Source organism: Brassica rapa, chromosome A02 (genome assembly GCF_000309985.2).
Source record: "Brassica rapa cultivar Chiifu-401-42 chromosome A02, CAAS_Brap_v3.01, whole genome shotgun sequence".
In the NCBI taxonomy this organism is placed as follows: domain Eukaryota; kingdom Viridiplantae; phylum Streptophyta; class Magnoliopsida; order Brassicales; family Brassicaceae; genus Brassica; species Brassica rapa.
The window spans coordinates 30,000,383-30,017,771 of record NC_024796.2 but is presented as its reverse complement, the minus strand read 5'-3'; the positions used below and the strand labels follow the sequence as shown (position 1 = coordinate 30,017,771).

Here is a 17,389-nt window from a genome sequence, read left to right as displayed (position 1 = left end):
AATACACTGATATACGTTTCTAGATCCTAAGTTTATGGTTCTAAGTTCTAGCTTGAAATCGACTGACTATAAATAAATTGATCCAAATTCTTATATTACTTAAACATTTTTCTTTGATTGTCAATATATGATATTTTTCAGAATTGAACACTCATCGGATGAGGGTGTGTGGTTCAGATACCATATTAAATTTTATTGATCTTTTAATCTAAAATTAACTGACAAACTAAGTGATCATTCACTACAAGAAAACAGCGGTATTCTGACGGACGTTCCGACGGAAAATGAATTCCTCGGAATATACCGAGGAATTTCCGAGGCAATTCCGAGGAAACACAAAATTTGGCTTCCTCGGAATTTCCTCGGAATATACCGACGGAATTCCGAGGAAAATTCAGTTCGTCGGAATATTCCGACGGAATACCGAGGAAAATTCAGTTCGTCGGAATATTCCGACGGAATACCGAGGAAAATAGTATTCCTAGGAAAAAATCGATGAATTCCGAGGAAATATTATAGACGTTAGAAAGCCGTTGGGGGGATTTTAAAAATTCCGAGGAAATTCCGAGGGCAGAAAGGTTTTCCTCGGAATTTCCTCGGAATAGATCTTGTCGATTTAGGGATTTGATTATACATTCCTTTTCCTCAGAATTTCCTCGGAATTTTCCGAGGAAATTCCGACGACGATAGAGTTTTCCTCGGAATTCCCTCGGAAAATTCCGAGGAAATTCCGAGGAACTTGGGGTTTTAAACCGAAAACAACGTTTTACGGATTGAATAACACGTATATAACCTTCATTAAGTATCTTAACCAGATTATGAAGTCAAACTTTGGTGTTTTACCCAATAACAAACACTTTTACGATTGCATGAACGAAAACCACACAACATAAGAGAAACACTTATACACTTTAACAAACGGTAAAGAGAATACTTACAATTATTTTTGAAATTTTGTTATTTCATGGTTTATGATCATCTATACAAAGAATCCTCAATGGTATGCATTATAATTGTATAAGAAATGAAATACGGCGAAAATAATCGATGTTTTGAAACTCCAAACCCTGGTTCCTCGGAATTTCCTCGGTAAATTCCGAGGAAATTCCGAGGAAACCTGGTTCCTCGGAATATTTTCATTTAACCGGGTAAACCAAGCCGCCAAATATTTCGCGAAAATTGAATTAATGATTTCCGAGGAAATTCCGACGGATATAGTAAATATTTCCGAGGAAATTCCGACGGATAATTTCCGTCGGACCCCTCATTTTATTAGGTCGAGCCCGACCTTCTTCCCCATTTCTCTCCGCCGCAATCTCTCTTTCTCTAGCGATTTCGTCGACTCCTCTCTTCTCCCTTGCGATTTGCGGCGCTTTCTCTCTTCTCCCTCGCGATTTCCACCCTAATCCTCATGTATGAACCCTATCCCACTCTTTTAGGTTAGATTTGTATGGTTTTTAAGTAGATTTGATGATTTTGGAATGAGATTTATAGATTTTGTTAGGGTGAATGGTAGATTTATAGATTTTGTTAGGGTGAATGGTAGATTTGATTTGTATCACTTGATTTGAATTTTTTTTTTTAGTTTTTATTAATTTTGTGGTTATAAAAATCGAATTTGTAATTATATATATATATTGAAAACGTTTTTTGTATATAAAATCTATTTTTTGCATTTTAAATTCATTTATATATTTATTAAACATTTTTAAAATCTATAAAACTTTTTTAAGATTAAAAATCATATATATAATATTTAAAATCATTTTTTTGTGGTTATAAAACGTTTTATGTATTTTATATAAAAAATATAAATTTCTATATTTATTAAACATTTTTAATATTATGAAAACTATTTTTTGTAATTATTTAACATTTTAAATATTTTTAAAACTATTTTTTGTAATTATTAACTGTTTTTGTGATTTATTTAAACTATTTTTTTAATTTTTATACTATTTTATATTTATTAAAACTAATTTTGTATTTATAAAACATTTTTTTATTATAAACACTATTTTATTATTTTTTGTATTTATAAAAACTATTTTGTATTTATAAAAAGATGATTTCATATTTATAAAAATATTTATATTTATTAAAACTAATTTTGTATTTATAAAACATTTTTTTGATTTATAAACACTATTTTATTATTTTTTGTATTTATAAAAACTATTTTGTATTTATAAAAAGATGATTTCATATTTATAAAAATATTTATATTTATTATAACTAATTTTGTATTTATAAAACATTTTTTATTTATAAAAACTATTTTAGTTTTTTTGTATTTATAAAAACTATTTTGTATTTATAAAAAGATGATTTCATATTTATAAAAATATTTATATTTATTATAACTAATTTTGTATTTATAAAAATTTTTTTTATTTATAAAAACTATTTTATTTTTTTTGTATTTTAAATATATTTTCTATTTCAATTTTAATTTTATATTTTCGAATTTCAATTTAAAAAAATAAATTTATATTTTTTTTTTTAATTTTGGAAATATTCCGAGGAAGTGTATCCCTCGGGATATTCCGACGACATCTTCCTCGGAATATTCCGAGGAAATTCCGACGAACATGTGGTCCTCGGAATTTCCTCGGAAATTCGTTTCCTCGGAATTCCGTCGGAAATTTCCGAGGAATTTCCGAGGAAAAATGAAATTCCGAGGAGTTATTTCCGAGGACTTTTTTTCGTCGGTATGTCGTCGGAATAGCGTTATTCCGACGACATACCGACGATATTTTCCCTCAGTATGTCGCTGTTTTCTTGTAGTGATTTCTTAATTTTTTGATAATAGATATTTCCTCGAGCAATTACTATAGAAAGAAAATGTTATCATTCAATGTTTTGTAACTGTACATATCAATGTTTTAGTAAGTGAAAAATGTCACTTTACAACAATCCATGCAAAACAATTATGATAAAATTTCTTAATAAAGAAACAATTATAATAATTATGCATCGATCACGTAACGTACCATTGCATGGCAGTCCAGATGTTACAGATCCGCTCGTTTAAGGCGAGGTACTCTGTCTATTTCCAGGTTTCATACATAATTCGAGTTCATCTCTGCGTTACAAAGTCATTTAACATTTGCTAAAGTGATGCTACCAGTGGCGGAGGCAAGAAAATATTTTGTTGGGGGCATAAATATTAAATGGACTTAAATATAATACTATTTTCTAAAAATTTTAAGTGGGTTTACAGTTTAAACAAAGATATGGGGGCAACAAATTTTTTTGAATGGGGGCATACAGATTAAAATTCAATAACTTACACTAATTTTCAAATTTTTGTTGGGTTCAGTGGCCCCCATCTTGATGCATGTGGCTCCGCCACTGGATGCTACGGCAAACCTCACTATGTCACGAGGTGGAAGACTAATAAAACTACTTCAAAAATTCCAAGATATAGATTAGAAAACGGTAAAAAGAAGGGATAAACAAGGTCGTCGAGACCGCGGATACTACCATCCATCTTCTTAGTGATTTCATCATTCTCTTGTTTCATTAAGCTTATGTATCATAAATCTTTTTTTTTTGTAAGCTGATGCTTGGTTGATTATGAGGTATGTGTCATCATACTTTTTCAAATTTTATGGTTAAAAAACTATACAATGTATGTTATTTTGTTTTAAATTTGAAAGCTTTTTTACAAAAAAAAAAATACCACGTATAATATTAATAAGAAACGGACCGTTCGTCATGCATGCTGTTTGCCGACGTATATATCATCAAACATGTGACAATTATATCTCAACTTGCAAATATCCCTCTTTAAGCTAAATTATATAATATGATTATTGATCGATGCAACTATATCTAAACAATAATTCTTTCATATTTAACATCACATAACGAATGAATAATCAACACCGTTGGAATAGAGTCAAAATAAAATAAATGTTTTAGGATCAAGTGAGTGGGTGCACGCGATATGTTAAAAGAGAAAATGGACGAGAAATTGGGAGAGAAGATTCACGTGTTGATAACGCACTTGCTAGAGGTGTGGGACACATGAGAACTGTGCACCATTTGTGTGTGTGGCCTAAAAGCAACAACCATTTCATTGTGAATCTTTGTCCGTTTAAAAGAAAAACCCCTTTATTTAATTTAATTAATTAAATTTTAATCCGTTTCTTATCGTACCTTTTTTTTTAATCTGATATTTTCAAAGGATACAAAATTTATACCATGCCAGATTAATAATCAAACAATGTTTAAATTAGATGTTATAAAAATAACAAATATTCACTCTGTTTTAAAGCGTATAAAATTAAGTTTTTAATTTTATTAAAAAAAAACTGTATAACCAATTATGTTATAAGTTTTTAATAATTAATTTTAATTTATATCTTTAATACTATTTTTTCAAAAATGTACATCTTAAACTTGTGCATTTAATCAAAACATCTTACAATTTGTAACAGAGGAAAAAATATTTAAATTCGTTGTAGTACATGGTCACACACGTGAATGTCACTTTATACATACGGGAACAGCTATCTACTTTTTAATTTATTTTTGTTTTTATTTTCTTGATGATCGATCGGTGCATGATACAAAGCTGGAGAAATAGGGTTGATGGATAACGAGCAAAATGTGTTATAATTTGGCTGTTGTCATTCCAGTAAGAAAACTTGTTTGGCGTAGATAATGAATATGCCAAAATATTCGTCAATTATCGAGATTACACAGACATAATTTATATTTTTCCAATGCAGCAGGAGAGTAACATGTGACATTCTACTCTATAAATTCCAAGAAAAAAAAAAAACTGGATAACTGTTTTTCTTGCTCAAAAAAAAAAAATCATTCCCTAACACCAACCAATTAATAAGATGTTTTCAAATTTATAAAGTCAGAGCAAAACCTTTGAAGACAGTTGTTCAAAAAAAAAAGCAAAGCCTTTGAAGACAAATTATTACATAAGCTAAAATATGCACCATCTTCTAAAGATGATATAATCAAAAAGTGATTTTGACTATGCATTTGAAACCTTACTCGCTGACGAATTAATAAATTCATTATTATTCTTCTTAGTTTTTTTAGTGATCGAATTTCTTATGCGAAGTTATCCATGACCATCTTTTTTTTCTTAGCATTCCAAATTGCACATCGCATTACAAAATATAAGGTTTTCGGGTTAACCTTTATACAGTACTATTGGTTACAAAATAATTTAACTAATGCCAGACTGTGGTTTGTTGAACATAGTTATTTATTAAAATGATAATGTGAAGTGATTACAGATGGGGCCTATACGTGTCGTCTGATTAAGGAGCACTAATTCAAGGAATGGGTCACGCTTCATTCACTACTTTGTCCTAATCTCTCCCATCTTTGAACCCTAACCTACAGACCAACTTCTCCTTTCCCTCATTTCCTTGATTATTTAAAAAAAAAAAAATTAAAGAGTAAAAGTTCATAGTGTATTATATTAAATTATTTCTTATAAATATAAATAAATTCTAACAGAAATTAAACTTATAACATGTTAATAAAAAGACAACACAACGGTTTTAGCTACTATACTTAACTCTTCAGAGGTTAAACTTAATAATTTCCATAATCATTGCTTAAAACTTGTAGGAATGCTAATTTGGATTGGATCATTGAGATTTGATTAGTCAATCAGTGACAAACGGCTCGTAGCATCTGATTGGCCGTCTCGAGCCAGGCTTCTAAGGATCAATTATAGTAACTTTTTTATACCTTTATATACATTGTATATGTTTTAATACTTGTATATGTATATTATCCTTTTCAACTAATTATGAAACTTTTTTGTTAATGACTTTTCTATCTTTCTCGCAGAAAAAGGGTGATAATCACATTTAAAGCTAGACAAAACACACAACACGAACTTTAAAACGGTCCAGCCATATAAAAGCACCTTACCTTACCTACCTTCATCTTTAATCACATCTATTACCGTCTACAGAAAATTGCAATTTGTTTAATTGTTTTGGGGAAAATATAAGGGCTTATTTGCCAAATAAAAAAATAGGAAATTAAATTTTGAGAGATAGAACAGAGAGAAATAGGAAGAGAAAGTAAGAGAGAGAGAGGAGGGGGAGGGGTTTTAGTTAGTTAATTTGTGATCTTTTGTGTACATATGACCTAATTTCCCAAGCTTGGTGTTTTATTGGTAGTGAGATTCAAACCATATATAATATAGCAACAATTTTATAAAGAAGATTTTTGGAATACAATAACAACTCTGAAAAAAAAAGACAAGCAAAACCCATTAACAATTTAATACATGCACATAACGATAGCCGCCCATGTACGTCAATTTCATTTAATATATATCATGGGATCAATTAAAACATTATCTTAAAATTTTCAAATTAATCACATGGCTCCACCATATAAGATAACTTCACCTAACAAGTCAATTAGCGATAACATACTTGATCATCTATAAGTATAATCAGTCAACATTTTTATAAAATATATCAAAACATATGCCAAGTGTAAGCCCTTTCTCAAAAAAAAAAAATGCCAAGTGTCGAGACAGCATTAAAACGTCTGTGCTGAACATTTTGGATCCTATTTGTGTCCCAATACATAATATAGACATTTTCAACGACTAGTTAATATTTTTATTTTCAAAATTCGTCAGCTTAAGAAAAACACTTATAAACTAGCAATTTGATGTATATTAAAATGTTTCTTTTTAGTTATGTTTCAAATTTTCATTTAACCGGGGTTTATCAATTTTCCCATGCATGTCTTATACTTGTCGGCTTATGCTATAAAAAAAATCGTTGCTAGAAATTTGAGTGGCAATTTTTTTTAATTTTTTTTAAATTGTGTATCCTATGGTTTCTTATAACTAGTTATAAACATAAAATCCTACTTACAAATGAAAATGTTTACAAGTTTCAAAAAAAATACGTAAATGTTTACGTGATGTAATTTTTAAAATGAAAAAAATCCTGTAACTGTAAAAGTTTATTAGTATTTCTTTTGGTTAGACAAGGTAAATAATATTTTTGCATAATCTAACTGTTTGCTAACTGAATTTAGAAAATTTCTCTTTCTCGAAGAAGGTATACTATTTCTGTCTAAACATCACTTTAAGAAGATAATTACTTTAATCGTTTTCATTGGCTGCAAAAGAACACCAATTATTGTATTTTAAATTATCAATCAACTCAATGGTTATTAAAACGGAATACACTAGTTTATCAAGCTAACTCTGGTAGATGGGTCATGCATCAACAATAAATTAATTGTATCTAATGACGCTGACTCTGTCTAGTGGTGCTTGATTAAGCGGTTTTCTTTAGTCACTGCTTCCTTGCTTCCAACACAATCATTCAATTTATTTTCTCGTGCGTATAATCAACTTGGAGAAGTGCGACATTAGTAAAAAGCAACATTTAAATAATAATGTATATATCTCTTATAATATGAATTTCCTACTCTGGCCATTATGTTTTATTTCAAACTGGTATTTGGTAATTTGGAACACTGAACTTGAATTCGCATCCAAACTATAGACCATACAACGACTATGATTACTTGTCGACGTTATCATATATTTAAGGATTTAGAACGCAAGATTCCTTGAGAGCGTATCGCTTTATCCACGGTTAATAAACACTACTTTTACTCAATCATCACAAAGTTTACCAATCATAGTTAGTAGGTTGAATGGTTAAAGAGGTTTAACGTGTTATTTGATCCAAGTTTGAGTGAAATAATGCATTTATGATTAAGAATAATTTTGAAAACACTCTGAACCATAAACACTAACATCTAAAGTTGTTAACCGTAGTTTTTTCAAAAAAAAAAAGAAGTTGTTAACCGTAGTTCATTACTTGAAAGAGTTAAATTTTTTTTTTGATTTATACATATTTTTCTAGATGTTTTTAATGAATCTTTGATCATATCAAGGTTACCCGCAATGTCTTTTTACACCTCACGTTGTGTATACCAATATCTTTTTAGCAAAAAATAAATAAATCGTCATGTATTCATGTCACAGTCGCATGTTGTGTTATTTACTAGAACACGTTCTATAATTATAAAAAAAATGATTTATTATTAGTTTATGTTTACCCACACTCGTAGACTTTTCTAATTTTTGTTTGGTTCTCATGTAAAAACAAACCAAGAAAGAAACTTGGTCAAACCATGCATTTCACGCACTACGTATTTGGGTACACATTCATGCACCATTTGAACTTTCCACTCTAGTGGAGGTGGGGATCTTCACCATATCCCTCACATAACCTCCCCATATAATTCAACATCTTGAGACCTACACAATATTATTTAATTCAATGAAATAACATAGCACTCATAAAAAGAATATTTTGAATACTTTCTAAAAAATCGTAAATCACAAAGTTCGGTCTGAGAACATAAAGCTGAACAGAAGAACACACACCAATATGGTGTCTTTGTCTTTCCATTACACCAACAACAAAAACAGATTTAAGAAACCAAAAAGACTATACCAACCAGAGTATAAACAAATCTTTACATGCTTTCTCTACGCTCTTGATGAACGAAAATATGAGTAGGAAACGAACTAAAGGACGCAAAGAGTTCAACAGAGCAACACTCTTCTAGTGCTATACCATTCTGCTTTCTGTGTGATAAGCAATTCAGATGGAAATGAAAATGTTTACAAAGTTCAAAAAATATGTAAATGCTCACGTGATATAATTTTTAAAATGAAAAAGATCCTGTAACTATAAAATTATATTAGTATTTATTTTGGTTAGACAAGGTAAATAATATTTTGCATAATCTAACTGTTTGCTAGCTGAATTTGGAAAAATTCTCTTTCTCGATGAAGGTATACTATTTCTGTCTAAACATTTTTTTTTTAATGTCTAAACATCACTCTAAGAAAATTACTTTAATCGTTTTCTTTGACCGCAAAAGAACACTAATTATTGTAATTTAAATTATCAATCGACTCAGTGGTTATGAAAATGGAATGCACTAGTTTATCAAGTAAACTTTGGTAGATGGGTCATTAACAATAAATTAATGGTATCTAATGATGCTGACTCCGTCTAATATGATTTTAGTGGTGCTTGATTAAGCTGTTTTCTTTAGTCAGTGCTTCCTTGCTTCCAACACAATCATTTCAGTAATATTTTTATCTTATAATATGAATTTCCTACTCTGGCCATTATGTTTTACTTCAAGTTCTATTTGGTAATTGGAACATTGAACTTGAATTCGCATCCAAACTAGACCATACAACGACTATGATTACTTGTCAACGTTATCATATATTTAAATATCTTTGACAAAAAAAAAGATCTAGAACGCAAGTTTCATCGAGAGCGTTTGCTTTATCCACAGTAAATACTAATTTTACCCAATCAACACTTAGTCCCTAATCATAGTTAGTAGTTTGAAACTTTTGAATGATAAAATATGTTGTTTAACGTGTTGTTTGATCCAAGTTTGAGTGAAATAATGCATTCATGATTAACAATAAATTTGAAAACACTCGAAATCACAAAACACACATCTAAAGTTGTTAACCATAGTTCACCAATTAAAAGTTTTTTTTGTATTAAATTTATACATATTTGTCTTGATGTATTTCATGAATATGTTTAGTATAGCACATGACCACATATTGTGTAAATAACTAGAACACGTTCTATAATTATAAAACAAATGAATTATTATTAGTTTATGTTTACCCACACTCGTCGACTTTTGGCTCACACGTAAAAACAAAACAAGAAAGAAACTTGGTCAAACCATGCATTTCACACACTATGTATCTGGGTAAACATTCATGCATCATTTGAAACTTTCCACTCAGTGGAGATCTTCATCATATCTTTCCCATAACCTCTCCATATATATATATATCAATTTCTTGAGAGCTACATAATACTATTTAATTCAAAGTCTCTCTATAAATAATAACATAGCACTTCATAAAAGATATACTTTAAATAATTTCTAGAAAATTCACAAAGTTCGGTCTGAGAACATAAAGCTGAACAGAAGAACACACACAATGGTGTCTTTGTCTTTTCATTACACCAACAACAAAAAGAAAAAAAAAAAAGATTTGAGAAACCAAAAAAGACCATATGTACACCAGTATTATCAACCTAGCAACCACCAAAACAAATCTTTACATGCATTCTCTACGCTCTTCATGAACAAAAATATGGGTAATGAAACGAACTAAAAGGCGCAAAGAGTTCAATAGAGCAACACTCTTCTAGTGCTATACCATTTTGCTTTTCCGTGTGATAAGCAATTCAAATGGTTATCATCTTTTGGAGTCTGTTAATAAAGCAATTAGTTCACTGTCATTAAGGTCTGTCTCTGAAGCATATTTGACCGGTGTGTTACTGTCTTTATCCACAGCATTTGGATCTCCTCCCCTGTGATCAAACCATTGCACCACACTTATAACGTTTGTCTAGTTTAATACTAGTAGTAAATGAAATCTCAAGATGGAGTTTTACCTCATAAGCAGCAACCTGGCAATAGCGTATCTCCTGCTGATGATGCAATGATGAAGTGGAGTCCGACCTTTTGAGTCTGTTGCATTTACTTTTGCACCGTACTGAAGCAACAACTCCACCATACCGATATCCGCAGAGAGACAAGCAAGGTGAAGCAAAGAGCACTCGTTTGAAGTTTCTTCTCTGACCATACTTTCACTGTCTCTTCTTGAAGTTCCTTCTGGTTTCTCTTGAAACTCCTTGTCAATGCTCTTGAACTTGGCTTCAAGGGTTTCCTCCTTCGCGTCCAGTTGCATCATCTTTGATAAGGGTAAAGACACGGTGTAGGACGCTTGTCCACGTAGCGCATTCACATCTGCTTCAGAGCAGACAATGTGTTTGTAAACTGATTTCTTGTCGTTGGCTCGGACATTCTCCCAAATCTCTTGGAATACTGCCTGGAAATGCTGACTGTCCGTTGCTTTTCGGACAAATATCCTCTCTGAGTACTGCAATTAGCCATTGATATTAGCAATTGAACCTAAACAAAACGTTTTTTTAAACGATTTTTAAGAAAATCAGTCTAGGCGTTAAAAAAATCAGTCTAGGGAGCCTGCCTGATCAATAACACCGTATAAAGCACCTAATTACTGCCTAACGATTTTTTTGAACATTGGACACACATGAGATCTTTAAAAACTCTGCTTAATTAAGTCAGGACTTATTTATAATAGTATAATACCTTTGCGTGGATGAACAACTCTTTCACAGAGATGGGATCACTGAAACCAGGTTTCCTTACAAGAAACTTTCTTGGTCGATCTGCCTTGGGAGTGCTAGTAAATAGAAAAAAGTTTGAATACAGTGTAAGTAGATGTAACAACAAGCTTCCTCTTTGCACAAATACAACTGATTAGAATAGGTAGTCACTTACCCTGAAGACCTACTAGCACTAGAAGATCTACTCTCTGAGTTCAACAACTCCTCCCACACTGAGTTTACATATACGTTACCTAACGACTGGAACAGCGTCAGTACCGATGGTTCCCATACTTTAACATCAAGTGTGAGCGATCTGACCTGCATGACAAGGTTGAATACTTCATACCAAATTTATAGAGCTATTTTTAAAAACGGAAAACTTCAAGACTACCTTCTTGTGAGAAGACCAATGTTCTAAAAATCGGTCCAAGTTAAAGGAACTCAAATCGGTTTACACCGTTTTAAATTGGATAAAATTGGTCAAAATCGATTAAAATTTGTTAATTAAGTAACAACATTAGAGAAAACTGACAATGTCTAGTTTATGTTTTGTATACGTAATTTTCATAATTTATCAAAATAATTTTATAATTAAACCCCAAAACTAAAAATCTAATGTAAATATAAAATATATAAGAATAAATCAATAATTTGTTATAGTCTGGATAATCTGTTTAGTGTGCACAAAAAGAAAAAAGGATAATCCGTTTAGTAACTAGTCATCTATGAAGAGCTGAGAGATTGAAATTTTTAATGGTTTACCTTTGAAATGTGAACACCAAGGTTACGATGTATACCAGAACACTCGATACATATGAGGACACCGAGATTCAAAGAGGCCCAATCAGGCTCAGGAGCACCACAATCTGCACATTTCTCATTCCCCAACACTCTTGTCAACACATCAATTGGCTTTTCAGTCTTCATCATATCATGTTGCTGCAAGCACCCTGAGAACCTCGAACGGTTCCCTCCTGTCATGGGATTCTCCACTATGGAATCTCTACCTTCCGCCTGCTCGAAATCATATGGATCTGCTAAAGAACCGGAATCACTTGCAGAGAAAGTGTCTCCATCCACTGTAGAAAGATGCTGTAATAATGATATTATAAGTGAAAACAGATAACCTGTCACACAAGAAAGATCTAACAGTAGTAGCAGATGAAGTCTTACCATGATTGCTCTTTCAGGTGTCTGGAAACTTAGTAAAGAAGCAATAACTCCAGTTATTTTCTCGATCCAGTCCATCTGATCTTGTGCATTCTCTGCCTATATCAATAACAATGGTAAGCTTCTATAGGTAAAGAAACAGAAGATCTTTAACCATGTTCTCTCTCTAATATACCTGCAATGTATAAACTTTTGTCGGCGAAATAATTCGAAAGCAGAATCTTAGATCAGTCTGATCTGCATCAACTTTAATGGTCGAGGTAAGTAGATTCACAGTGTGCCGTGCAACTGGTTTTTCGTCGTGCACACCGCCGTGATAATGAGAAGACAGCCATCTACTTAGCAGCCCTGGACTGTTCTCTGAAGTCATATTCCTATGAACAACAGACCTGCTTCCATTCTGATATCAAATAGAAACACAATGTTTTAAGATATGTTTTCTCAGTGAAGGATAAGAAACAAAATTGTTTTATAAGTTTTGCAACTTACTGAAGACCAATTCCAAGGCTTGCGGTAATAGTAAAGCATCCCACGGCTATCAAGGATGAAGAATCTTCTTTTCCAGTCACCTCTCAAGTTTGAGGAACGTTTAGACAGATACCCTTGTCTTATTGTCTGAACCTGTAGGAAGACAAAACAGTATATAAGGATATGAGGTATGAGTAAGTCTTATTACAAAAGGTTTTATTCCCTTACTTTTCCTTTTGCAGCAGATTGCATGACAGCCTCTATAACCTTTTGTGAGTTTCTTGAGTTGTGTCTCATGCCATCCCCTGTTGGAGAACCACATGAGTTTCTAGTTTCTCTATCAACTTGCCTTTGGTATTCTTGCATCTTTTCATTGAGTGATGCCATTTCGTAGTTTGCACATTCTTTGGACTGGTGTGCATAAGCCAACACCTGCAATAAGATTTCAAATTAAATAAACATATTCCGAACAGACCTGAAATCTCAAGAATCATTCTACAAACAGACCTGGTTAATAAAAGGCTCCATTTGATGCAGTAACTCATATCCCTGAAAGAAAGAGTCTCTTGTGAGAAAGGGAATCAAGTAGTTCATGTCAAAAAACAGGAAAAGAGTGGCCTAGGATTTTGAACTGAACCGAACCAAAATTTCATTTAGTTCGGTTAGAATCGGTTCAGTTCGGTTGGTTTTCTAAAATAAATCGGTTTTCCGGTTCGGCAATCGATTACTTAGGTTTTCTTAATTTAGAAAAAGAAAAAAATTATACCCAAACTATATCAAAAATCTGAACCCAACTAACCAAATTTATCCGAAATTTTAATAAAATTAAACCAAAATCTAAACGAAACCAAAAACTCAGGTGAAAATTTTGAAAACCGGACTAACCGAATACTGAACCGAGCTGTATTTTGGGTTAATTCGGTAAGATTTATGTTGTACCGAGCTAAGCGAAAACCGAACTAACCGAACCCGCAAGCCTAGAAAAGAGCATTGTATGATAGGTTTCCTTGGAAAACCAAACTCATCGGTTCCAGGTGAAAGTTTTTGTGCTTTTGCTTCTTAAAATTGCTTTTACTGAAATAGCTTGCCTGTTTGAAGAAACGGAGATGAGCGTCCATTGTCCCGCTCACTGCCTCCAAAAACTCAAAACGCTTCTTAGCTTCGGCATTAGAGAGTGCACTAACCTGGCCATATAGAAGTAAACAAACACTATGCAAGTTTTATCATAAGAGAATACCTTGGAAACTCTCATAGCATTAGAATACAAAAGTGGTTACCAGATGAAACCGGGCTTGCTCGAACGTCGTTCTTGCGCTATGTAGGTCCTGAAATGCCTCTCTACCAAAATTAGTTTTTTTTCCTTCTAAGGTTGGTTTGTGAATAGTAATAAGATTTGTACATTACCTCCTCAATTGTGGCAGCCACATCCAATCGTGTACTCTTCCTTAGTGAAAGATACTTCTCTCGTGCCTGTTCCATTCAGATGCACATAAATGAATATGTAATTTTTCAAACAAGCAGAATGTTTGTGGTGAACAACCAAGTAATGTAACGCACCTGGTCGTATATGATGGAAGCTTTATCAAACCGTTTACGTGCTTCCTGTGTGAGAGAATTAAAGATATATACAAGTCAGAACCAATTCAAAGAAAAATGTTGAGCATAAAATGCAAGAATCTGAAAAGGCTCATCAGAGTAGTTTTTCCATAATGTTTGGTGGTAGTCTACAAGTGTACCTTAACTTCTTGGACATCAACATTCACGAACTGAAGCAACCGGTCATTCAGCATATGTTCTACCTGAAAAAGTGTTGAAAAGACATCATAGTTCAGTTACGCATCTCTTCAATATACATCGAAGGACGAACAAAAATAAACTTCTCTATACAACCCCCCAAGAAAGAACCTACATTCAAGGAGATAAGTTCAACCAAGTACATAGATACTTAAAGGCCATCCCCTTTTGAGGACTGCATTGGGTTTTAGTAGTACCTGAGAACGAAGAACTTCCTTGTATGTCCCGATTTCTCGTAGAGCAATAGTGAATTTCGTCATTACAGGACCTGAGATAAAATAACATATTGCCTTTAAGATAAGTGTGCACCAAAGAGCAAAAGAGAAACAAAGGGAGAGGTACCTCCAAAAGCAACACATAGAGGATCATTATGGCCTCCTCCAAAAGACTCAAGTGCATTTGCAAAGCCAATATCTGAATCATACCCTTCTCCAAGTCCCTCCCTAATAATAATAATAACCGAAAGAACGAAATATCAGAATTTATAAAATTTTCTTATACCAAATTTTGAGAAATGTCATAATAAAAAAAAACGTACGTGTATTTTCTGCATCCTTTGTAGAACCTTAAGCATCGCATTCGCAGCAACTCTGCACTCTCTTCCATAGATTGCATCTTGTTTACACAACAAAAAAATTTAGTTGCAGATTCAACACAATGCCTCATGAGGGCTTACAATTACAAACATTTTTTTTTTGTAAAAAAAGTCTAAACACTCGTCTAAACATTAATCCCCCTATAAAACAACGACTAATTACCGCCTAGCTATTTACTGAATATTAGATTAAACAATAATTTGCAAATTCCTGATACATTGCTTCTTCATCCATGTTTCCACAATGTATTCAGATTTTTTTTTTTTTTAAATTGTTTGATCATAGAATGGCACGAGAGATTTTACATTGAATCTATCCCTAACTCTCTATCTATCTGTTGAGCAATGGAATCATATGCATAGACGATCGAAACGGATCACAGAATTAAAAAAAGAAAATTAACAAACCTGTTGACGGAACATAGGCGAATCATCGAGCTTAGCGAAATGCATTTTTCTTCACCGGGGTATACAGAACGATCCACCACCTCCTCTTCCTCCGTCGTCGTCTTCCTCCACGCGGACAGAGCTAATACCGGTGTTTTTTTTTTCTTCCCACACAAAAACCAAATGAAAAGTGTTTTGTCTTTTTTGGAAAATCGAAAAGCTTATTTTGGGATTGAGAAGTGGAGAATATGGGCGGAAAATAAGGGAAAGATCGTGCGATGGACAAAAACAAAACACAAATACAAAATACTCTTTTGATGTTGTGGTGATCGTGTTCAAACAAAACCTCTGAAACCTTCCATGGCTGTCATTTATATTTATATATAAATATAAAAACCACATCAATATAAATAATTATTACTACTATTTCTTTATTCAACAGAACTCCATAATAATGTGATTATGCGTTATGAATTATGATAAAACAAAATTTAAGAAATGATGAAACACTTAAAAGACTAGTGATTGCAATAACATTAGATTGTGTATTTTGGAAAAAGAAAAGTTTTGGTGAGTCTCACGCGCCAGACACTTTCTCTCCCAAAAGGCGATAACGCTGTCCTCGTTTTCACTCATCCGACGGCGTCAAGCCAGACGGCGGGACCCTAACCTAAACCTCTTTCCAGGCCCTCCTCACCTTATGGGGAAGAAAAAACCTCCTAAAAAACCCTCTCCAAAGAAATCCCCACCAAAAAAATCCCCACCAAAAAAACCTTTTTCAGATTCCAAATCTGTTCCTCAGATTTCGAATTCGAACTCACCAGCATCCAATGTCGACGCGAGTCTCGCCGCCGCCGTTGTTCCTGGAAGCCCCACCATCGAAATTCCTCTAAAAGTTTCGTTTTTATCCCAAGAAGTCACTGTGACTCCTGCAATGGAAAACCCAGAGACCACTCTCAAAAAAAGTGTTCCTGTGACAGTTGCTAAACCAACCATTCCAGAACAAACTCAACACTCTGCTCCTGCGACTGAGTCTCCAGGAAAAAAAGCAGATTCAAACCTACCCCAAACCAATCCCGGGTCAAATTCAGCTACTGATACATGGCGCGATGTGGCTAAGGGCTCTCGACTACTCCTAAAGAAGGGAACATCCTTTACTCTTCCTTCTGGAGAAGCTTGCGTTAAAATCCCAAATTCGGTTATTGAGAAAAACCAAAAAGCTTGGGAATGCTTTGTCTTAGGACAATTCTACCATGACCCACCATCCCAAGGGACGGTACACAAGATAGTCAATGGTATTTGGAGTCGTTACTACAATGATATCTCAGTGTCAAAGATGGAAGGAAACTCTTTTCTCTTCAGGATTCCAAATCACGCTACGAGAAATAGAGTTTTAACGCAAAGGCTCTGGCAGATTGAAGGCCAAACAATGTTCGTGGGAAAGTGGCAACCAGGAGTTGTTCCAACTAAACCTGAGCTCACATCGGCTCCCATTTGGCTCGAGCTAAGAAACGTCCCATTGCAATTCTTCAATGAGGATGCTTTAGAGAGGATTGCTGGAATGGTGGGTCAACCCAAACTGCTCCATCCTTCGACAGCAAACAAAACAAACTTAGAGGTGGCTAAGGTTCTCACACTTATCGATCCAAGATCCCCTCTGCCGGAGGCGGTTAACGCTCAGTTTGATTCTGGAGATGTTGTTCGAATTGGAGTTTCAAGCCCATGGATGCCCCCTGTCTGTGGCCAT

At 33.3% G+C, this 17,389-nt stretch overlaps 1 protein-coding gene across 1 annotated transcript; it reads right to left on the bottom strand.

The window, feature by feature from the left end:
• Window positions 1-9,941: 9,941 nt before the first annotated feature.
• Window positions 9,942-16,014, bottom strand: LOC103854969 (ADP-ribosylation factor GTPase-activating protein AGD1). Its single transcript, XM_009131938.3, has 19 exons — window positions 15,664-16,014; window positions 15,199-15,275; window positions 15,003-15,103; window positions 14,858-14,928; window positions 14,603-14,665; window positions 14,424-14,468; window positions 14,271-14,336; window positions 14,144-14,191; window positions 13,955-14,050; window positions 13,374-13,415; window positions 13,095-13,298; window positions 12,888-13,019; window positions 12,574-12,798; window positions 12,402-12,497; window positions 11,991-12,320; window positions 11,401-11,546; window positions 11,209-11,302; window positions 10,488-10,975; window positions 9,942-10,403 (listed from the first exon to the last, which is right to left on the bottom strand). The coding sequence occupies exons 1-19, from the start codon at window positions 15,706-15,708 to the stop codon at window positions 10,289-10,291; spliced, it is 2,484 nt and encodes an 827-aa protein (XP_009130186.1). The 5' UTR covers window positions 15,709-16,014; the 3' UTR covers window positions 9,942-10,288.
• Between the last annotated feature and the right edge of the window lie 1,375 nt (window positions 16,015-17,389).